A 23,813-nucleotide genomic window follows, 5' to 3' on the forward strand; every position below is an offset into this window, starting at 1 on the left:
TAAATATTTGAGTCTCCTCTGTGTATTACATCTAGTTCGTGCGGTTCATTTCAGTGAAAAAAGTTAAAGCATGAACTTGCTCATATAATTGATTTTAGTAATTTTCTTTTTTTTATATAGCATTTTGCGTAAACATAAAAACACAATAAGAAATGCCAGTAAGATTTTTTCCTTTCCTCCTTCTCTTAAAATCGTTTCTAATAGAAGTTTTGCCGGAGTATCGCGCACAATAAACATTAAATCTAATTTAGATTGATTTATACGAATGATGTAAATAATTTATACAAATATATGCATTCTATATTCCGTTCTTCTACTAAAATGCTATATTTTCGTAATTTTATCATATTTATATTTATAATATGTAACGACGCTGAACAATGTATAGAGCCGTTCTGACGCCGACAGCCTGGGCGTTTAACGTCAAGCGACCTAATTGTGTTTTCCCACAGCACATTTTGACAGAAAAGGTGGTTTGCATTGAGGCGGTGGTGAATTAAACGTCGTCAGCCATTTTTCTATAATCGGATAAAAGAAGCATCGTCTCCGTTTTTAATCTTACATTTCTTACGTGAACTTTTAATTTTAGTGTTTAGTTGAATTTAAAAAAAAGAGAAAACATAAGATTGAAGTAGTGAAAGATATTTATTTAATGAATAAAGACTGATTCAAACAGCATTTTTGTAAATTTAAGGTAAGTTTTGTTAATAAATTCAAAAGGTCATACGTTGTGTGTATATTATTTTTCCAATGTGATGACGAATACGATGTGTGATTTCTGTGTTTTTCCCCAAACAATAAAGTGCAAAAATATCGAAAACGCAATTAAAAATCCATAGAATTTCGTTAACAAAAGTGTACAAAAAGAAAATGTTTATCGATTGAAATTATTTTTTTTTGCAAGATTGTTGAAATAAAGAAAAATTTCCATGGCATCTCCCATGAAAAAAGGGGCTATAAATGTTTGCCAATAACACATATACCTACATAAATATGTGTGTATAGTACTGACTTTGTGTGTGTGTGTGTGCCAATCTTAGTGTGTCCAGTGTGTGCGTGCGTGTTTACATTTGTGTTTGGTGGGAATTTCGAAATATAAGTCTTTCCATGCAAGTGTTGTAAAAACACGTTAAGAGAATCACAAACGGTTTTAGCCAATGGCTTATTTTGTTTGCAGTGGAACCTCTTTTCAACATTGCATATGGCATTTAATGTAAAATTAAAGGTTCAATTTTTCAAGGTGCTTTGAATTTGTTGACATGGTTACATTACCATATTTCCTTAAAAATGGGGTCATTGTTTTCTTGTAAACCACACTCTATTTGGATCCGAGAGAATTCTCTTCTCAATAATAAATTATTACTATCATGTTGTAATAATACAAAAAGCCGCAGAGACACCTACGGCGGTACAAGGACATGTTAAACAATTTCGGAATTTAGATATTCTAATGAAAATGTTATGCAATATTGTTAAATTGTTAAAAAAAAAAACACGTGTATTATTAAAAGTTCTAAATGGTGTTTTAAAACAAAAATATTAAATACTAAGTTCATTTGAAGTTTGTTATAGATTTTTTCAATCGTTAATTGTCGTTGTGAGAGGTTTTTGAGCACCACTCACCCCCACTTTTATAAACAAACTGGCAATATTCGCCATTATAATTGCCCAATGTAAATCAAAAATAATGCTTTGTTTTGTTCGTTAGTGTGTACCGCACTTTGACTCTCTTCTCTTGTAAACAGTATCTCACAAGGCTCATCGCTTGGCATTTGTCACACGGTATAAATAACATATAATTCCCGCCATTTATGACTGAATAAACATGATCTCGATTTCCGTCTTGTTGGCAGTAACTTTTGGGAATAAAGGGTTTGAATACATGTCTACAACGAATGCAAAGCTAACTCAACAATATATTGTAGCAGGTGGTTTGCCAGATGCCCATACTACAGAAGAGTTTTCAAGAAATATCGGATTTTCATTTATCCCATACTAAATTCATGAAATGTTCTTGCATTGTAGATAACTTAATAAGATATTTTCATATTTATTAGTTCCTTATCTTTAACAACTTTTATTAAACTTATGTATATCCTCTTTTTGTTTCAGTTTCAAACTTGTGAAAACACAGGCAAATCCCAGAAAAAGAAACACAATTAAACGTAGCCATGGATATCGCTACGAAAACCCAACGAGAATGTGAAGAACGCGTTGCCGAGGAGTATCTATCCAGTCTGTCGGATTTAAATTGCAACAGCAAACCGCTTATAAACATGCTAACCATGTTGGCCGAAGAAAATATCGAATATGCCCCAGTTATTGTAAAAGTCGTTGAACAACATATAGCAAAGGTTAATAGTCATAAAGTGTATTTGATAAATAGCTAGTTTGTAAGACAATTGGTATTGCTGCCATAAGACAACTTGACCGAATTTCAACACCCACCGGCGGATGGGTAGTGAAAATAAAAAAAGTTGAGTTGAGAAAATAAAGGCTTGAAAAGGCTAGTTCTGCTCAACAAAAGTGTAATGCGTAGGAGAAAAAACAAAAAACACTTGAAATGTAATTGGAAAGAATTATTTCTGGTACACTTCAATTTTGTCGATTTCGAAACTGTGTTGGCGTAAATGGCTGGCTTGGTTAGCAGCTAAAAACACACATACGAAACGGAGTAGAGTATTTCCGAAAAAATTATTTGTATCATGAAAACTATTCCAAGTGCTCCTAAGAACTGCAAACTCTCTTATAAAACCACATGCAGTTAATTTTTTAGCAACGTACATCAAATTATATGAAAAACAAATAAACAATTATCATAAACAATTGTAGTTAATTGTTTTATTTCTCATAACAAAATTTCCAAGAAACAATACACAAAATATGTTTATTTTCAAAATAAAAAACATCCTCACAGTGTAAAGTTTGCCCTAAATGAAAAATTTTATGTAATTTTTGCCCACCAAAACAGGTTCCACCAGAATTTAAATTGCCCATATTGTATTTAATCGATTCAATTGTTAAAAATGTCAAAGGCACATATGTGCAACTGTTCAGCCAATGTATTGTCAGCTTATTTTGTGGAGTTTTCGAAAAGGTAAGTAGCTTAAAAAACCCTCAAAGTAGTTTGCTGCATCACTTTTATAACCATTACTATTTTTGCTCCCTCTATCAAAATGAAGGTCAATGAAAAGATCAGAGAAAGAATGTATGCCCTGAGGCAAACATGGAATGAGGTATTTTCAGCCCAAAAACTCTATGCCTTGGATGTCAAGGTAAAGAGATTGGACAACAATTGGCCCATCACAGCAAAACAACCGTCGATACATGTTAATCCAAATTTTTTGAAAACCGTAAGTCATGATAAAATTTTCTCATAAATGAATCGACTTTTAATTGTTTGTTTTTGCAATTCGTAGGCAAATCAAGCCATACCCACAGAAATGGAGAAAATTCTACAGGATAAAACTAGAGAATTGTTGGAGTTAAAGAAACGTAAACTTGAATTGGAGCTAGAAGCCACCAAAAAACATTTGGAAGAGCAGGAAAAACAGTTTTCCAAAACTGCAGAGGGTGTCTTACCGCCTGTTGATGCCTTGGTTGTGGCCAATGCCTTGCAAACGGTTGGTATAAGGCCACCTGCCAATGCCTCCATTGCGGGGCAAGTTATGCCAGGAGTTATGGCTCCTGGTTTTATGGCAACCCCCGGTGTGGCCATTAATCCTCTAAGGCCGCCCATGTATCACCACAATTTCCGAGGTTTACGACCAAACCTACACCATCCTGGCATGATAAATGAACCAACACAACAGGTAATTTTTAGAGATAGGTATATTGAAGAATAATAATTTACTAATTATTATATTTTTTCATTTTAGAATATTCCTCCCATGGTGAATATGCCCACAGTTGCTGCTGGAAATAATGCCAATAAACCCCGCGTTCATCCCGTCAATTCGGCATTGATAAGTTCAGTGCGTCAACGTGATCCACGTTTGTTGCGTCAACAACAACAGCAGCAGCAACAACAGCAACAGCAATCTAACCAACAGCCGCCTACTGCTGCCAACGTTCCCTCAACAGCATCATCACATGGCGAACAGCAATCGGACACAAAGTCAAATAATCGCAATGATCGAGGCCACAAAAGTAGTCGCAGCAAATCACCCACAAGATCAAGCTCATCCAATTCCACAAGTGGCAGTCGCTCTTCCTCGACTCGCTCTTCCAGCAAAAGTTCCAGTCGTGACAAGGAAAGAGATCGCAAACGTTCCGATTCCAAAGGTTCATCATCATCTTCCTCCACCTCATCCAATGTTGAGCGCAAAAAGTCATCATATGCCTCATCCTACGGCAAATCAGACAAATCATCATCATCATCCACAAAATGTGATAAAGACGCTTTTGAAATTGCTCCGCTATCGAGTGCATTCAAAAGGAAATCATCATCACCCAGTTCCTCACCGAGTAAATCACGTGATTCGAAACGTTCGAATAAATCCTCTCGTTCGGGACGTAGTAAAACCAGTTCACGCAGTCCTTCACCCGAATCGGCAGCTGAAAGTTATAAAGATAGTGGATCACACAGCCGTAGAATGTCCACAACATCATCATCATCGTCAATGTTGGCTTCATCGCCGGAAAAACAACGTTTACCCAAAATCACCGATATGGAAATGACGGATATTGGCGGCGAGGATGTAAAAACCAGCATTGTAGACACAACAACAGCTACAGCTGCTGCTGCTGCTGCTTCGTCTGCAAATAATACAGACAAAAGTAAGACATGTCACCTTCACTACAAAACTATTGCATTAATTTTAATGATAATTTATTCGAAAGTCAGAAATTTGTTATTTCTTCACATAATAACCCCAAAGAGTTTTGTTAGGTATTCTGTTTGTGTTTCTTCGAGAGTATAGGGGGTGGTGATATTATTTTTACATCTTTTTCTCTTTTTCTCTATGGATGCCTCAATGGCTTTTCAGTTGTTGCGCTCCGGTTTTATGGGAATCGTTTAATTTTGCTTGACAATGTAAGGGGGAGAAACATGATTTTATTTCATAATTTGTTTTGGGTAATGAATTATGAATATTTTTCAAAATTTAGAAAACAAATTGAATGTTTAAAAATAGGATGAATATTCGATGCAAAGGATATCTGGGAAAAGTCTTTCTGAAGAGACCTCTTGAAAAAGTCTTATATAGCTAGAAAATCGTACAAATTGTTGTTTTTTGGATAAAGGGAAAAAAATGTTTTTTTACAATCTAGAAAAAAAATTAATGTTTAAAAAATAGGATGAAGGTGCAAATGCTGTGTTGGAAAAGTATATCTGAAGAGACCTCTTGAATAGGTAGCAAATCTTCCAAATTGGTTTCTGTCGATAAACAAAATGTGTTAAAGAATTTTCACAAACTCTCGTGATTGCAGATAGAATTTGTTTTAAAAAAGTTTTTTTTTTTTTTTTTTTGAAATAGAAAGGGTTACAAAAGTTTTCCAAGACATAAATATAAATAATAATTTCCTGTGGAATATCTTTTTAAATATTTTAAATATTTCCACTGACGGTCAGGCTTAATCCCATTTTTGTCGTTTTTATAAAAACACTGGAACTGATGAGGATTGGTGGCTCTTTCCGAAACCTAGGTATTCCCTGCCTTTACCCCCTGGTAAACATTATCATCGTTCTCCACTAATAAACAAACGTTGTTTTTTTTATAAAAAACAACAATAATGGGATTAAGCCTGACCACTTACTACGGTATCCCGAACAAACAACGCTGTTCTATTACTACTGACTTTTAAAAAGTTTTCTTTTTTTTAATAGCGGATATTTCAATAACTTACTTCAAGCTATGAGATTTTTCAGGACCCCCAAAGATTCTGTGGTAATGATTTCAATCCAAATTTATTTGCAAGGGATATATTAGACCCCTGGAAACTAGTTTATGTGCAAATTTCGACATAAGGAAAACAAGTAAAAAAATACCCTCCACCTTAGGGTAAAGGAAACATTAGAACCCATTATGAACCACAAATACCAATTTTTAGACATGTTCATGTAGAAAATGTGGCAAAAATCATCAAAATATCGAATATCGGGAGCTACAGTTACATGGGGACTATACCAAAACGTGGACCGATATATCTCATTTTCAATACCAACCATCCCAGACACAATACACATTGTTCTGCCAAATGTTGAAGGTCTACGTCAAGTAATGTGGGCTGTATCGTGATTTCAACAGACAGGCAGACACACGCACGTCGTTAAATTGACTTAGAATTTTATGCTGATTATGAATATATATACTTTATGGGGTCTACGACGAATATTTAGGGATGTTACAAATGGAACCACCTTTCCAAGATGGACGGTATAAAAAAGGGAAGTTAAATCAGTGAAGTTATCTATCAAATTAATTGACACGAAACATCCAGCAAAAGCATACATGAAAAATGATGAAAACATCATGGATATTTTTCCATTAATGACCTTAGATTCTTTTATTACCGGGCAAACATTTTGTTGGCTAAAAATTCCCCTAGTTTAGAAAGAATAATTTTTAAGAACTAATTGTAAGACTTGGGAGTTCTTAAAAACCCCTATAGAAATAATTATTCTTTCAGTTTCTTTTTGTAAGCAGCGTTCATGGCTCATTTGAAATAGTTTTTTGTGGAAAGAAAACTTCACTCAGTTAAATATAAAAACCTAAGCTCAAAGGCCATAACTAACAAAGAAATAAAACCAAAGAAAAATCTAGCATTAGGAACTGCAATAGAAAATTCACTCTTTTTGAATCACTCGTTTTGGATCTCAATTTTCCCTCACCACTTGGCCTATGTGAATTATTCTTGAAGGGAAGGGTGGGTTCTATGGATAATGAAAACCTTACGACAAACTTAATGTTATTGTTGAAGAACATATATTTTTAACTACCTAAGAAATGTGTTAGAAAAAAACCTTAGATGAGATTCTTTTAATTTAGAAAGTGTCAAAATTTCCTTATGACAATATCAAAACCGTAAGGAAAGTACGTCGGGCCGGTCCTACTATGAACCGATTTCGACAGGATTTTACAGAGGTATTTCTATGTTATAATTGTTATTATGCAACGGAAATGATATTAATGAATATGAAAAAAAACCAATACAATGTAAGCAAAATGAACGATTCCTTCTCACATGGTCTGGGCTTTTAAAGGGCAGGCGGGTGGTGTACAAACATTTATCTGTGATATATTAGCTGTGATATTTACCAAAACCTAGGAAAGAAAGGAAAAAATGGAAATTTTTTGATATCAAAGAGAGCCCGAATTTAGTATTTCTTTTTTATTTTTTCTCCACTAAACTAGTAATTTACTATTAAGAAAAACAAAATACAAAGAAAACCAAAAATTATAATTAGTATTAAATTATTTTAATACTTAAACAAATAAACTGCTTAAAAAAATTGCCCTACGTTGTTTTAATTGACCCCTAGTTGTTCCTTAATATCCATCCACCAAACACTCTGTTGTATGCTTTTACTCTCTCTCTCTTTCTCTCCTTATATTTTTAACTCTTTGGGGTTTTTTTGTTAAATTGTATTTATTTATAATAAAAATAAGTATAAAACCAAAAAATAAGAATATTAAACGACAAATAACTGTAATAAGAACTTTTGTTGTTAGAGTATTGATTGAAAACAGCATCCCTATATTAAAAAAAATACTACATGTATGCAAAAAAAAGAACAATGTTTTCTCTCTGTCTTTCTCTATAGAATGATATGAATAGAAAAAAATACAAAAGAAAACAAAATAAAAAATATCAAGACACATTAAAAAACAATAATAACTTGTAAATTTAAAACTATATTTGAGATTCTTTAGATAATAATTTTTTGGTTTATTAATTATTATTTTTTTGTTTGTTTTTTTTTTTTATTAAATAGTTTTGTAGTTGCAAAAATTGTTGTAATGTGTGTGTGTGTGCACCAGAAATGTATCTTCGATGTTTAACAAACTGAAAGGATAAACTCGATACCAAAAAGTGACAGTCATTGGACTTTGCGCCGATAAAAAGTATTTTCAAAGATTTTCCCTCTCTCTCTCCCCTACAAGGAGGGTCGTCCTTCTTGAAAAGACTTTTTAAGGCAAGGTCGTCACATTAGATTTAAGTTAAAACAAATGTATCCATCTATATAAATTATGCATATGGGGGCTCAATCATTATTGGGGAAAGGTTGGAAAACTTGATACTCATTATCAATTTATCAAAAGATCTAAGCTATATATATTTTTTAGAACCTAACCTCAAATTGGAAACCCAACAAAACTCTTCACGAATTGATGAAAGTAAAATGAACTTTAATGAAGATATATATAGATATAATCATCGAAATGTTGCAGGATATCCCCAAGCCACCGAAAACATAAAACTAACCTCAAAAGTGAATATATTTTTTGTTGAAATATCAAGTGAAGTGATTTTACATTTTTAAGGAATTATGCCACAAGATATTTATTGTTTATAGACAACGTTCACATATCTTTGAAAAGTTTTTTTTTAACTCCTCCAGCCAAAAAATGTAATCTAACCTCAAAATGGAAAACCACGAACTGAAGAACGACAAGTCAATTTAAAATATTGGAGTTTAGAAAATCTCGTCATTAATACTTATAATGAAAGTTTTGGAATATCCCCTAGAAAATCTACATAATTCTCGTAATGAATCCGGTTTGGAAAATCGCCAAGCCAAAAATATAAATCTAACCTCAAAATCTATTAATTGAATTAACAAGTGAAGCTACAGGCTTAAAGAAAACACCAGAAGTAATTTACTTTTGCCGTTTGAAAAGTGTCGCCAACGCCAAGTTTCTGGTGCCAAATAATTAGACCTAACCTCAAAATGAAAAAAAAAAAAACATTGGAGTTCAAAAAGTCTTACCAAAGAACAGAACATTTACATAATCCTCGTAATGATACTGAGTTGGATAACCAATCCCAAGCAAGAAGACCACATAAACCTTAGCTCAAACGTAAAAATCTTTTTGCTAAATAATAAAGAAAAATGATTTTTAGATGTTAAAGAAAATATGCCACCAGATGTCATTTCCTTTAACCATTTTGACAAGTGTCATCAAAGAAATTTCTCCAGCAAAAAAAAAATTAAACATAACCTCAAAATGGAAAACGAACAAAACAAGTTACGAACTGATGAAAGTGAAGTTAAATTACAAATTTTGAGTGCAAAGAGTCTCGTCAAAAAATAAAATCTATATAATCCTTGAATTGACACAGTCAGAATAATGTAAAGCTAACTTGAAAGTGAAATTATTTTAATTGCCAATCTCCGGCCAATTGTTCAACAACAAAACGTTCCTGTAAAAGTTTATTCCTCCATGAATCTTTGTCTATTTTATTTTTAAATTTACTACTGCAAGAGGAATGGAGAAGACCCTTAGAAGAATTTCTACAAAAAAAAAAAAAAAAAAAAACATGCTCAAAGACCTTCCAATGAATAATGTAAACCTAACTTGAAAGTGAAATTCTTTTAATTGCCAATTTCCTGCCAAATGTTCAGCAACAACACGATCCTGTAAAAGTTTATCCTTCCTTTAATCTTGGTCTATTTTCTTTTTAATGTCGGAAAATAATTCTACTACTGCAAGTGGAATGGAGAAGGCCCTTAGAAGAAGGCTTCAAAATGGAAGAAGAGTTTAAAAGGTCGCTTCCTATTTTTAGATTTAGATTCTTTAGGAGAATCTTTACAGAAGATTTTTTTAAAGTCCTCGATCTAAGAAGAATTGAGTTTGGTAAATCTTTATAAAGATTTTTCGTATCAAGAAGCCTTTAAATAGATCGCCATTCTTTGAATTTCCTATAAAAAAAAGACTTTCCAAATAAATAAAAGATCCCGAAAGTCCAAAAAGGCCTCTACCAATAGAAATAGAAATTTCGAATGATTTCCCAACTAAGCTTTTTCTTTTATTTTAGTTTTTATTATTTGATTATTTTTTTGTTTTTAAACAAAGAATATATTTTATTGTAATGTCTCCCTGAAAAGTGTCTATTAAACTACCAACTTTTAAAGTGCATTGGTGGTAAGTCAGAAGACCTTGTGGTTCTTATGCAGAACAAAATGTAAGGATTGTAGTGTCCAGACTATGTGCAAGCCTATATTACACTCTAAACTTTTAATGGGTCGATTTGGTATTGCAATTCCAGTGATGTTATTAAAGCAATTAACTATTGTTAGTTTTTATTTTTTTATTTTAATGTGACCTAAAACCGGTATCTAAATCGAGTACCACTTAATCCAAGTTATCCTTTATTTTTGTTTCCATCGAAAATACATTTCACAATGTTCTGCTGCAGCACATTCAACCTAAGTATATGTATTTTTAATTTTAAGTATTTTTTTTTTCTGTTGTGGTGATGATGTCGGCTTGGTTCGTTTTTTTTTTATTTTTATTATTTTTTTAATGGTCGACGGGGGACATGCAGCCAGAGAAAGTTGAAAAAGAAAACTCTGAGTCATGGAGTCAGGCGGGGAAAAAAGTCAAACTGAGTGTACGTTTACCTACCTCTTTCTTATCCATACACTTTGGTTTTTTTAATATAAATTTTCCTATACCTAATTTATGATGAGTTAGGAGGAAGATTATTTTATCCTCCCTCCCCTTAGACTCCTAATAACTCAGAATTTTCTTTAAAACAGAAAACTTTCTGCGCGTCTGTGTAAATCCCGTTTTAGAGTTGGTCTTCTTTGTTTGAGCTTCCTTTTAGTTTTTTTTAATTCCACAGAAAAAAAAATATTTTTAGTTTCTGTTTTTAGTTATTGTTCTCCTCTATTTCTCTCTCTCTCTCTGTCTCTCTATTCAATTTTAAAACATAATATTTGTAAAATTTCCGAAAATTCCCAATTAGCGTTTTTGCCGTTGTCTCCGTCTTTGTCGTCGTCGTCGTCTTTGCAAACGACAGAAGTCTCCACTGCTACAGGTTGTTTGATGGATATAGATTTGAGGCCCCAACTATTGTTACAGCAACAGCAACACACTTCCTCTTTAGATCCAAAATCATTGACCAAGACCAACTTTATTAGGAATCTTGAGGATATTTCTTGTGCGCCAAATAATGCTAGAAATCTAGCGATGTCGTCATCATCATCCTTAGCGATAACAACAACAAAACCAACAACAACAAAAGTTTGTTTCAAAATTCAAAAAAATGTTAATAAATTAGAAAAATCTACAGAAAAACTACTCTCCGATGACCATTCATCCTCATCATCATCATCGCCAGCGGCTATGGAAAGCAAAATGGAGCCGAAGGAAAGCAAACCGGAGCACACTAAAATGGAAACAACAGGTAGTGGTGGTTCAGTGGATGGTCAAGTAAGTAAAGATCATCATCCAGAGGAAGATGTCAAAAAACGACCCCTGGCTCCAATAAAAGATGAGGAACCCCTGGCCAAAAAGAGTAAACCAACAAAACTTGATAAGTAAGTGATGACACAGCTGGAATCTTTTAATTTCCAAAATTCTGACACATAATTTTTTTTTCCAAATATTTTTATTCTCAGTTTATTTGGTTCCGAGGATGTAGATTTGAGACAATTAATGCCACCCATTAGCGGAAATACAGCCGAAGAAACAGCCCCACCACCTCCCTCGTTTAGTGTGACAAACGAAACCAATGAGAATTGGGACAATGTCAAGGTAAGGAATTACTTAGCTAATCATGTTTCAATTTTTTTTTTAAATCATAACCCTGATCCCTAATCAATTTTCCAGACTGATGGCAGTTCTAAACCAACCTCTAACATTAAGAAGTCTAGTCTAGATGATGTCAGGGCCAAATTGGCCAAAACTGCTAAGTTGAATAAAATGCTGAAACTTGGTATGTATAGAAAGATCTTCCATGAGCTCCTTAGTTCATTGTTTTTCCATTCTCCAATTTCTCCAGATAAAACAAATCGTGACTTGGAACAGCGCAACAAATTGGCCGAACTGCAAATGAACGAAGACACCCAGGAGGCAAATGATGAAAAGATACGCACCATGATTGCCCAGGCCCAAGAGCTATTGGAATCGAAATCGATTAATCAAGATCAGTACAAAAATCTGGTCAAAACGGTGATGTCCATTAATGAGGACAACAAACTGAAGGAGGCCAAGCGACGTGAATCGCTCAACACGTTCAAGGATAAAATCATTGGCAACGATGACAACGCCAGCAATGATTCGGAACGTAATGCCGCCCGCGATGCAGTCCTAAGGAAACGTATACCAAAAATAAGCAAGACCACGGCAGGAAATGATTCCCCTGTAAGCAGTGGTGAGGGTAATTTAGATGAACCTATGCGTCTGGTGGATGATAAACATAACACCGACTCCAATGAGGAACAGAATATGCGTGCTGCAGGGAACAATCGCAGGGATAAACGTGGCAACAAGACCTCAAAATGGGGTGATAGGGTGATTGAACCCCCTAATGCCAATGCCATGATGCCAGGTGGTGTGGGTCCAATGCAGCAGCAACGACCTTGGAATAATATGATGGTACCAAATAAACGAGGTGGCCCGCCGGGAAGTTCCATGGGTTTCCGACCTAATATGCCGCCCAATAATCGGCCACCATGGCCCATGGGCGGTGGTGGTGGTGGTGGCGTGCTTGGCAATAACATGCCCCAACACTTTGGGAAAGGAGGTAATAACAATCCCATCGTTGGTCCCATGCGTGGCATGCCACCAATGGCCGGTTCTGGCTCTGTTATACCACCCCCTATGATGCCCAAACCCTGCAATTCCATCGATAATCCCCAGGAAGACATTGTTCGCACCATTACCATTGATGGCTGCGCCAAGGAGATACGTTTCTACGATGACATAGCCATTGTCTTTATGGAGGTGGATCAGCCACGTGAAATTGGTTTTCAAAATGGCCAGCGAACCATATTCATTGACAACCATGAGCCGATCACCCTGCAATTCAATCACGACTATAAACCCGTGACCATCGATGGTGAAACCTTGAATTTACGTTTCGGCTCTCCCTCCCGCGAACTGTTCATCGATGAACATTGGTATGAAATTTACTTTGGTGGTCCACCCATCACCGTGCCCATACGCAACAAAATGCATATGCTCAAGGCCGAAGGACCACCGCCCCAGGTCAACATTGGGCCACTGCGCCGGGATTTGGTGGTGGGCAAAATCAACATGATTGTGGATGCCCACAATGTTATACCGCTCTTTTTGGATGCTCGCATACAAAGTTTCCGCCTGGGCGAGGTGGAACATACAGTGCAATTTGCTGATAATCTTCTAACTGTTCTCCTAGATGGAGCTCCCACCCGTGTAGAATATGGTGGCTTACCAAAAAGCCTATACCTGGGGGCAAATAAATACTTCATACGTTTTGGAGCATTGCCACAGGGTGTGGTTGCAGGAAAAGTACAAATTAAGAATATGATTTATGTGGAAACCAAACCTCCGGTTAGCAGTGAAATTATGGCCAGCACCAACACTAATCCCCTCACAACTGAGGCGGCCATGAGCCAGCAAGCCGAGCTACAGAAACCAGCAGAGCCCACGGTGCCCATACTGCCAGCTGCGGCCTTGAGTAATCTAAACATTGATGAATTGTTCCAGAAACTGGTGTCCACCGGTATACTGGGAGGGGCAAGTGGTATACTTCCTGCTCTTAATACAAACAGCAGCACTGTGCCAGCCACACCAGCTGCAAGCAGTTCTTCCACAACGGAAACAGCTGCCACCGGCAAAATAGCCACCACGACGAACACCACAGAAACTGAAGAAACCTCTGCCGCCATTCCACCATCCTCTCAACCCCCAATGGAAGCTAGTAAACCCATAGATCTGTCCAAGCCTGAATCGATAAAAACACGACAAGCAGCCATTGTCAATACCCTCTTCTCGGGCATGCAATGCAGCAGCTGTGGCGTCCGTTTCCCACCCGAACAAACCATAAAATATAGCCAACATTTAGATTGGCATTTCCGGCAAAATCGGCGTGAACGTGACTCGTCACGCAAAGCGCACGCCCGCAAATGGTATTATGAGCTAAACGATTGGATACAATACGAAGAGATCGAGGATTTGGATGAGCGAGAAAAGAATTTCTTTGAAACGCCCCAAACCGATGTGGAAATAATGGATGAAACATCCAATCAACGTTCCACCAATTCACCCATACAAAGTTGCCCCGCCGGTCCGGATGATGTTGATCGGGCATGTGATATGTGTCAAGAGCGGTTTGAGCAATTCTACAACGAAGAATTGGAAGAATGGCATTTACGTTGTGCCATCCGCGTGGAAGATAAAATCTATCATCCGTTGTGTTATGAGGACTATAAGGTAAGGGGAGAAGGGTAATTATTGGGAAAATCAATGAAGGGAAATTATGAATGAAAATAAATTTTTGCAGGCATCTTTGAATCCCCCAACGCCGCCGCCCAAAGAAATGGAAACCAACGAGGAAGATGTTGCCGAGGAACCCTCTTTAATACAAATCGATGATGACAATGCTGTCGATATTGTCATAAAGGTTGAAGAAGACGATAGCAAAGAAAGTATGTACCAGCATTTTATCTCAATTCCCGTAGATATTGAATGATATTCAAGAGATCTTTTTGGGGGTAAAAGATCTTTGGGAGGATCTGAATAGTAAAAAGTAAAGTTTCAGATTGTCGTTTATGAATAGAGGACAGTTTTTATGGTATCCTTCTATGGAGGAAAGAGTTTTGAGAATGTGTTTTCTATAGGCATAATATCTTTGTTTTGGAAAGCATTTCGAAAGGGGTTTTTAAGAGACGAAAGACTTTTGAGAAGATCTTCCATGTTTTGAATATCGTTTGGAGGGACTGAAATGGGTGAATAATTTTAGAAGATCAAGACTTTTGTTTTGGAATGAATTTAGGAGGCTTCCAGAGACAAAGAACTTTGAGCAGACACTTCATAAAGTTTTCTTTTGTGGCTTTGAGGACGTCCTATGGAAAATTACCTTTGGGGGAATCTTCAGGGCATAGAAGAATTTACAAAAATCCTTAGAGGAGGGAGCTTTTCAAACATTCTATGAAAACAAAACTTTCAAATGGTCTCTTATGGAGAGAAAATTCTTCAGGAGTTTTAAGAATACGTTACACTTTAGTAGAACTTTCTATGGTTGAAAGTATTTTTAGAAATATATTTACAAATAGATAATCTTTTGGGTGAATGGATTCTTTTTAGGGGTAGAATAGATCTTGGAAGCTACTCCGTGCTAAAAATATCCATTTCATTCTATTCTTTAAAATCACATTTGTTTGTTTCTTTCGCAGAAAATCCCACAACATCGAAACACGACGATGATGATGACGATGTCATTGTTTTGCCCAACGAAGAACCATCCGTTACGGAGATTGATGATGACGACGATGAATATGTGCCGGCAAATGTGACACGTGAACAAATGGGTAATATTCACGAAGATGACGATGGCGAACTCAATGAAACAACAGAATCTGATGTTGAAATACAAGAGCCCCATATACCCTTTACTGATTTGGATACGTACGTGGAGAAAGAGTTACCCGAACCTGAGGCAGGTGTGGGCTTTATGAATATCAAAATCAAACAAGAACCCAATGCGGATGAGGAAGACGAAGATGATGGGTTTGAGGATGTGGGCACCGTGTTGATTGCCCCCGAGGAGATTTCCATACACAGTAGTGGTGAGTAGATCTACATCATGTGTTTGGGGTTTTTTGTAAATAACTTAAACTTATGTTTTTTTATATTTTCAAACCCTTAGAAGAAACCCAGACACAAACCATTGAATCGTCAACATCAGCCCTGTCTCCGGGCCAACAGGAACGGCCCGCCTCAACGCCTTCGGTTGTGAATGAAGACACGGAAACCACAACGGACAATCCACCGGCCACAGATTTAAATATTTCCATGGATGGCAATATGGAAACTGGCGATGAACATAACCTCTCTGCCGTTGGCTTAGCTCCTACAATGCCCTTGGCTAGTTTAGTTAATAAGATCAAAATAAATATTACCAAGAACAGTGTAAATCCCAATAGCACCGGTGGTAGTAGTAATAGCTCAGCCTCAAATCATAATTCTAAAAATTATTTGGGTAGTGAACAATCAAAGGGTAATTTAGGTGGTGGTAGTAGTACTTCGACATCATCCTCCACTGCTGCAGCAACGTCCACATTCAATCACATACCAACAATATCAACCATACCAGTTTTGTGCGGTGGCGGAACAACAATTTGTAGCACACAATCCTCTGTGGTTGGTGGTGGGTCCATGTTGTTTGAGGAGCACTCCAATCCAATACCCTCCATTGCCAGTGAGAACAGTGTAAGTACCATATCTGTAATAGGCAGTATTTATGGCAATAATGGTCCCACGGCAACTGTAAGTCGAACCATACCCCAGGCCAATGTTGTTGTGCCCGCCGCCAAACAACCACCACCACCTGCCAAAACACCAACACCGCCTCCCGTTGAAGATACCATCACCTATGAATTGAAACCGGCTCTGCAAAAAGCATCCCTGCGGAAAAAGGAGAAGGTGGTGTGTGGCAACGAAACATCTGGACTGTGTTCCATAATGTAAAGATGCTGCCCTGGCATCTATGATCCCCCAACTCACTCATTGGATGGTGGCCATAAATCCAATGTTATCACTTGTCATTTACACCATGACACCATGTAGAATTCCAATTGTATATATTTATTATTACCTGTTGTTAACACTGCAAAAAAATAATTTAATTTCTAGTTTTATTTCAATTCGTTGATTAGTATTTAGTGGACCTATTCTTTCAAAAACCGCAAGTTGATGGAATACAATAGCAGGTGATCTGAATCTGAATATCATCTGATCATCATTTTTTAAGTTCTAATTTTACATTTTACATTTATTTTTATTGATATACCCAACGGATTTTTAGTCGTCCTATTTAGCCCTTAATGTAATTTATTTCATAAAAACAAAACGAAAACATTTTCAATTGTTCTGTGTGTGTTTAGGGGCGGGCCCAGGCCCCCAAAGCCTTTCGAAATATCAAATGAAATATGTACGAAAACACAACACGCTCGCTTTCCCCATCTTAGCTATTCATGCGGAGGAGCAATACTAAATAATACATTTTTCGTATTTATATATTTACAACAATAAACAGAAATAAAAACAATTACAAAAATATAAACCCAAATGAAAAAAAAAAAACAAAAAAAATATTTTTAATAAATAAAATTGATTATTTAAAAAATAAGTTCCCTTTTGTCATTACTTTTCTATTTTTTTGTTTTATTGTAATATTTCGCATTAAAACACATATATTAACATCAATAAATATAAACATACATTTTTAAATAAATAAATAGTTTGTTTGTTTTTATATTTTTTATTAAAGTTGTACTTCGAATGGTTTGCATTTTTTGTGAAAAAATAGAATTATAGAAACTTTTTGGATTACAACAGAGACGACAAACCTTTAAGGAAAGAAAAAATCGACCGGGAACGACTTTAAGGTACCCCACAACACTTGTGTTGAGTAAATGAAAATATGAATGCTTTTGAATGTGCCTTACGGCGTTAGGGCTGTTCAAATTTCAAAACGGATTGAATGAATACAGGGTGAGATGAAAAAACTGCAACCAACTTCAGACTGCTGTCATTTCTAAGCTACTCGTCCGACAGCTGTCAAAATTATTCCAGTAACAGCTCATTATATTGTTTACAAGCGTACATGAGAATTTTCCAGAAAAAAAGTTATTCGTGATGGATTCAAGCGCAGTAGTGTGATCACTCTATATTTGAAGAGTTGCTTTGCTTTGCAGAAAGTGGTGAACTGCCGAATTTGGTTTTCTCCGACTAGAAAACATTCGTTGTCCAGCAATCCGTTGAACTATTGTGTCTGGAGTATTTTGGAAAGCAAGGTTGCCATTAAAAAATACCAGATTGTCGGCGCTTCGCCGGGAATGGGCCAATATATCGCAGAGCAACATTCTGGCAGCGTGTGACGGTTTCATCGGCCATTTGAAGGCCATAATTCGTGCCAAAGATGAACAATTCGAACAAATTTAAATTTATTCTAAAAGTTGATGCTATTTCCGATATTTCTTGTCTTCATTCAATAAAATTAAAAAAAGCAATGTAAAAATTATGGCATTTGACTTTGTTGCAGTTTTTTTTCTCGCCCTCAATATTACGTCGTTATGGCTGTTTAAATTTGAAAGGCTTAAATGTCTAGTCGGATGAGAGACAAACCTGAAAGGAAGGGAAAATGTCGAACGGGAACGACTATAACCCACAACAATTAGCTGGGTAACAAATTTGTATGTGTAGTACGGCGTTAGGATTGTTTAAATTTGAAAACGTATTGTACTAATATATGGGAGCTATAAGTCTTAAATGTCTAATCGGGTGAGACAGGTGAGACGAGTTTAATTGCGGCAGGTCCTTGAAGGAGAGAGAGATAGAGAGAGGAAAATCTGATGGAAAGTGAAAAAATTACTCGTACTTGCAATTTCTCTTGGATATAGCCTATTTAATAAGGTCTCACAGGAATTAAGGTGTGGGTGCATTAGCGGCTTGAAGCCTTCAGATGGCAAATTTTGTGACATATCATAATGGGATGATAGAGCCGCACTCAAATGCTGCCGTCGTTTCCCCTTATAATTTGACATTATTATGCATAGCCATGATGCCAAGCTGCTTATGTACCATCACCTTTAGTTCACTCTTGCTGTCAAATGTTTGCAATTTTCTTCAATGGGAAAACGGTTATCGCAGTAAAAAGTTGCAGTTCAGAAACAGGGCTATTTTTATATGTTTTTACTCAAGAAGTTGTGTTTTTCCGCAAAAAAAAAGACGACAGATGGCCTTACCGTGTCAACTTGTAAATACACCTTGCTTTTGTATATAAACATGGTAGAAGAATACAGGTAGAAGCATAAAAGCTTGGGAACATTGATATGTCAAAAAAATTTAATTTTTTCAAAAATAAATAGATTTTTATAAGTTTTCTTATACGACGTCAATCGGAGGTTGTTATGATAAGCATTTTTTAAGAATTTGTACAAAGTTAAGTAATTTTTCATTCAACATTTTTAATTACAAAATTGGTTTGACAGTTTATTGTCCCACATTCTTCTACCATGTATATAAATAACAATGGCAGGAAAGGTAATTGCGAATATCGGAAATCACTGAAAACAAATTAACTTGTAATAAAAAATTATAAAATTATTTACGTGTAAATAAATGCAAAAGCGAAGATATGTGTGGGAGCTGTATCCAAATTCGAACCGCATATCATCCAGTTTCAATAGAATTCTTTTCATGATAGTAGAATACAGGTAGTCGCATCGACACAGCTGCTGGGACCGCTGAACTGTCAAACCAATTTTGGAATTGAAAATTTCAAATGATAAATTATTGAATTTTTTAAGCATTATTGAGAAATGCATATGATAAAGAAAATAATTTTTAATATGATTTTTTAGAGTTTGTAATGCGTACCACCCTTCTGTGTCTTTATAGGTCTTTTCAATCTATATAAAAATAATTGTTTACGTTTTCTACCATTTTAATGATAACAAAGAATACATTTTCCTAACTTGGTATTTTTGATTTTTTTAATAACATTACACTTCCTTTACTATAGATCCATATATTACATTTAAAAATAACGAAATTTTAAAGAACCAAAAAAATAATTCCCTACCATATTTTGCAACATTACTAAAAATTGCACAAAAAAAGACAAGAACGCCCATTTAGAGAAACCCCCACGTGTAAAGCAACTCTAATAGTAAAAACAAACAAAAAACATAAGATGAATGACATAAGATGAATGAACAAAATGAACTAAGGTAACTATGTGAGCTAAGGGAGCTAGATGAACGAAAAAAGCTAAATATAGTTCCCTTCGTGCCTTTCGCTGAGCCGCCGTTCCATTGAACTAGTCGTTCCGGAACAACACAACTTTTGAAATGACCTCAAATACCTTCAACCAATCCAAGTTTATACCCACTGCCCCGGAAAAAGGTAGCTTCCCTCTTGATCACGAAGGTCTTTGCAAGAAATACTATTTACTGTATATGCGGTGTTTACATCAAAGTGACGACCAAAGTGCCCAGTGTCGCAACGAGGCACGAGAATATTTAAACTGTCGCATGAAGAATGAACTTATGGAAAAGGCTGAATGGTCAAAGCTAGGATTTGAGGATAAATCGGAAAGGCAAAAGGAAACCACAACAACAACGTCAACGCCAAATAGGACAAAATGAAAACAACAAAAAATCTACTTCTAGCCTGTACAGCAAGTGTGGCCACCATCAAGTTTCCACTGCTAATTGAAAAACTACAAAATTTAGATACGGAATTTAGCTTTAATGTTGGTATTCTTTTAATTATTATAATTCCTGAATTAATGCGAAATGCTAATTCTTTTCCCTCTTTCTTTTAGATTAAAGTAATTTTAACTGAAAACGCCAAACATTTTGTCAAAGCCTCCGAGTTACCCAAAAACATAGAAATATTAGATGACCAAAGTGAATGGAATGCGTGGACAAAACGAGGTGATCCTGTTTTACACATCGATTTGGGAAAATGGGCAGATATGCTGGTAATAGCACCGTTAAGTGCAAACTCATTGGCAAAAATTGCAGTTGTAAGTACGAAAACAAGAATATTTTGATTTGTTTAATAAAAATGTTATCTCATCCAGTGTTTGGTTACATCATTATTAGGCTCCATTGTTGGAGAATTGCGATAATTAATTTTAAAAATCAAATTAATCAAAAAGTGATACCTTTGAACAACAAATTGAACGTTAATTGCTAGGGCTTTTATTGGCAAAAAAATCGTCCTCCGGAAAATTTTTAATTGACATAAGTCTCAGTACCGGTACTTAACTAAATCTATATCCTTGCTAAAAATACTCAATATAGATCTAAACAACTCGACTGACAGCTGTTAAAATTATTCCAGTGACAGCTCAAGCAAGCGCTTCGCCGGGAATGGGCCAAATGACCAATTCGAACAAATCTAAAGGGCTAAGTACATAAGAAGCTTGAAGTCATGGCTAGGCATATTAATGTCAAATTATAATGGAAAACGACGGCTGGATTTTAGTGCGGCTCTGTAATCCCTTTGTGAAATGTCACAAAATATGCCTAGCCGTGACTTCAAGCTTCTTATGTACTTAGCCCTTAAACTTATTCAAAAATTTGATGCTATTTCCGACATATTTTTTGCTTTTATTCATAAAAATTAAAAAAAAAATGTAATCATTGTGGCGTTTGACTTTGTGGTAGTTTTTTATCTCGCCCACAAATTATTGGTATCTCAAAGTCCTAAGCATGGTAGAATTAAGAAGGTAAAGTCATGCAATCATATGTTTCCATTTTTTTTTTTTTTCAAAATTATTCATTTGACAACATCTCATTGTCAAAAAGTTTGTTTATAAATCCATTGTACATACACAAACCAGAGATGGGAACCTACTTTCTATGCAGTGAAATTTTACAAGAAAATGGATGGAAATGCTTATTTGAAATGACTTTACCTTCTTAATTTGGTCTTAAGTCACATTTTAAAACTAGTTGGGCTACACTTTAGTATTGGGTGCTCGCAACGAAGACTATTTGACTAAAACATTAAGTATTTTTGCATTGACCACAAATTTTAAAATTTGTGAAAGAATCTTAACACCTTCTTTACTTGTTCTTGATGTTTTGTAAAGCTCTTTAAGACATACGAATTTGGTTAGCAATGCCCTAATGATTTTTTATCTATTATTTTAGGGTCTATGTGATAACTTGTTACTGTGCGTGGTGCGTGCTTGGGATTTCAAGAAACCTCTACTCTTTTGTCCAGCCATGAATACGCGCATGTTTGATCATCCCGTAACCAGTGAACATATAAACAAATTAAAATCCTGGGGTTATCATGAAGTTCCAACCGTTTCCAAAACTCTGATGTGTGGTGATACAGGCAACGGGGCCATGGCTGAGGTTGATACAATTATTGAAAATATTTTACTAAAATTGCGTTGTGTGTAAATAAAAAAAACATAATTATATAATAATAAAAATATACTTTCCAGTGAGAAAAACAACATGTTTCATTTTTTTAATTTATTTCATTTTTATAATATCTTTTTTTTAGTCAATATAACTATGTATTTCTAAACATATGTACGTAGTGAATTTTGTTTTGTAGTGTATCATTTTTTTTTTTTTTTTTTTTTTTTGTATTTTCTTTCTGTAATGTGTATCCTCTATATTTAATGTGTATCATAGCATTTTTTTTATAATTTATATTTTATTTTTATATTGTTTTCATAATACAACACTTTTTTGTTTTTTTTTTTTTATTTAAGAACTTAACAGCTAAATTAATCGATAATATTAAAAAAAGTTTACGTGTGTTTGTGTTTTAAGAAGAAAAAACGTGTATTTATGTTTTTTTTTAACGATTCATTGAAGCTTTGTTTTTTTTAATTAATCTTATAATTACATGTTTTTTAATGTTTTTAGTTATTTTCATTTGTATGTGTTGTCGGGTGATTTGTGGTGTGTGAATGGAAAATTTAATTTTATATACAATAGACAGTTATATTTGTATGTTTAATAATTACTATAAATTAAATTAGTATTTAAAAAATATTTGAACAATGAAATAAAATTCGAGCTGCTATTTTTATTACATTTGTTTTTGTATAATTTCACATTATTTTTCATTTAGTCCCAAATTATTTTTGAAAAAAAATATTTTTTTTTCAATTGTTGTTGATGAAAAGTGTTTTTTTTTTTTTTTTTTTTTTTTTTTGCAAAAAAGTGTTAAATGTTTACAGAAAAAGAAATATATTGAATGAATAAGCTTTGACAAGTCCTGCAACGCACGATTTTTTAAAGAAAATTCACTATTCGGGTAATAATCGAATTTAAGCTGTCTGCCTTTTGGGTTATAAAGCCTTGTTTACACCGAACAAGTTTTCATAAAATGTGTTATTTAGATTGACAAATTAGAAATTTTCGTAAAAAAGAGTACTTTTCGTGCTGGTGTAATGGGAAACGCCAGAATTTTGCCTATGTTCTCTGAAACTACACAGCTGGGAAACATTGAGGTTAGGCTGAAAAAGATATCATCGGAAGATTCGGCCCTATTACGCTTGTCGTCGTCGTCGACGCAAAATGAAGTCGAGGCGACAATAACCGTATTAGGGTTGTCGTTTTTTGTCGATAGCGATGATTGCTATTATCATTGTCGATACAATTGACGTGAAGTCGTTTTTAGAAAATATCTGTCGCCGGATCCACTAATTTTGTGTACCATCAAGTGACCACTTGTTTGGTAAGTATTTTCATAAGCGTTACATACATTGAACTTTCGGGTCGACCCACATCAAAAAAAAAAATAGTTTCCCGAAAAAAATTCCTACCACTGGAAATAAATTCAAAAAAATTGAGGAGTTTTTACTAAACTAGAGTTAAGCCATTTTCCAAAAGAGAAGAAATTAATATTCAAAATACAAACAATTTCTTTTATCTTTCTTGTCAACAACAAGAGGGTGTTGCCAACTTCTTTTTCTAAAATGTCGATGTCGCTTCTATGTGTTACGGTAATACCATTTTTGAATCGAAGCGACAGCGAGGCGACTTGCACATAAAGTCGACGACGACTATGGTAACGTTAACCGTAATTGGGCCGATTATTCCGAAACTTTTGAGGGTGCACTATTTCAAGATACAAGCGTCTTCGAGTCTACCAATTGTACTTTTCTTACATCCT

The 23,813-nt window shown here is 35.0% G+C and overlaps 2 protein-coding genes across 4 annotated transcripts; both read left to right on the forward strand.

Moving 5' to 3' along the window:
* Positions 1-493: 493 nt before the first annotated feature.
* On the forward strand, positions 494-16,775 carry LOC101893573 (uncharacterized). Of its 3 annotated transcripts, none has more exons than XM_059118832.1 (13): positions 494-694; positions 2,113-2,354; positions 2,972-3,097; positions 3,183-3,353; positions 3,420-3,812; positions 3,879-4,779; positions 10,915-11,488; positions 11,570-11,705; positions 11,781-11,886; positions 11,953-14,366; positions 14,437-14,581; positions 15,329-15,721; positions 15,802-16,775. In XM_059118832.1, the coding sequence occupies exons 2-13, from the start codon at positions 2,172-2,174 to the stop codon at positions 16,620-16,622; spliced, it is 6,363 nt and encodes a 2,120-aa protein (XP_058974815.1). In that variant the 5' UTR covers positions 494-694; positions 2,113-2,171; the 3' UTR covers positions 16,623-16,775. The 3 variants fall into 3 exon arrangements, with proteins under 3 accessions (XP_058974815.1, XP_011290627.1, XP_005178854.1); XM_011292325.3 differs by having other exon boundaries at positions 495-694; positions 11,230-11,488; XM_005178797.4 differs by having other exon boundaries at positions 495-694; positions 11,242-11,488.
* A 3,392-nt stretch (positions 16,776-20,167) lies between these two features.
* On the forward strand, positions 20,168-22,137 carry LOC101893242 (phosphopantothenoylcysteine decarboxylase). Its single transcript, XM_059118841.1, has 3 exons — positions 20,168-20,412; positions 20,485-20,688; positions 21,824-22,137. The coding sequence occupies exons 1-3, from the start codon at positions 20,302-20,304 to the stop codon at positions 22,079-22,081; spliced, it is 573 nt and encodes a 190-aa protein (XP_058974824.1). The 5' UTR covers positions 20,168-20,301; the 3' UTR covers positions 22,082-22,137.
* The last annotated feature ends 1,676 nt before the right edge of the window (positions 22,138-23,813 follow it).

This window comes from Musca domestica, unplaced genomic scaffold, assembly GCF_030504385.1.
Source record: "Musca domestica strain aabys unplaced genomic scaffold, Musca_domestica.polishedcontigs.V.1.1 133, whole genome shotgun sequence".
In the NCBI taxonomy this organism is placed as follows: Eukaryota; Metazoa; Arthropoda; class Insecta; order Diptera; family Muscidae; genus Musca; species Musca domestica.

What these genes read in the sequence shown, in the direction of transcription:
- LOC101893573 (XM_059118832.1), top strand. Translation starts at nt 2,172, where the DNA reads ATGGATATCGCTACGAAAACCCAACGAGAATGTGAAGAACGCGTTGCC. An exon ending in TTTGTGGAGTTTTCGAAAAG is followed by an intron (nt 3,098 to 3,182) that starts GTAAGTAGCTTA and finishes ATCAAAATGAAG; the next exon opens with GTCAATGAAAAGATCAGAGA. An exon ending in GAATAAAATGCTGAAACTTG is followed by an intron (nt 11,887 to 11,952) that starts GTATGTATAGAA and finishes CAATTTCTCCAG; the next exon opens with ATAAAACAAATCGTGACTTG.
- LOC101893242 (XM_059118841.1), top strand. Translation starts at nt 20,302, where the DNA reads ATGAAAACAACAAAAAATCTACTTCTAGCCTGTACAGCAAGTGTGGCC. An exon ending in ATACGGAATTTAGCTTTAAT is followed by an intron (nt 20,413 to 20,484) that starts GTTGGTATTCTT and finishes TCTTTCTTTTAG; the next exon opens with ATTAAAGTAATTTTAACTGA. An exon ending in CATTGGCAAAAATTGCAGTT is followed by an intron (nt 20,689 to 21,823) that starts GTAAGTACGAAA and finishes CTATTATTTTAG; the next exon opens with GGTCTATGTGATAACTTGTT.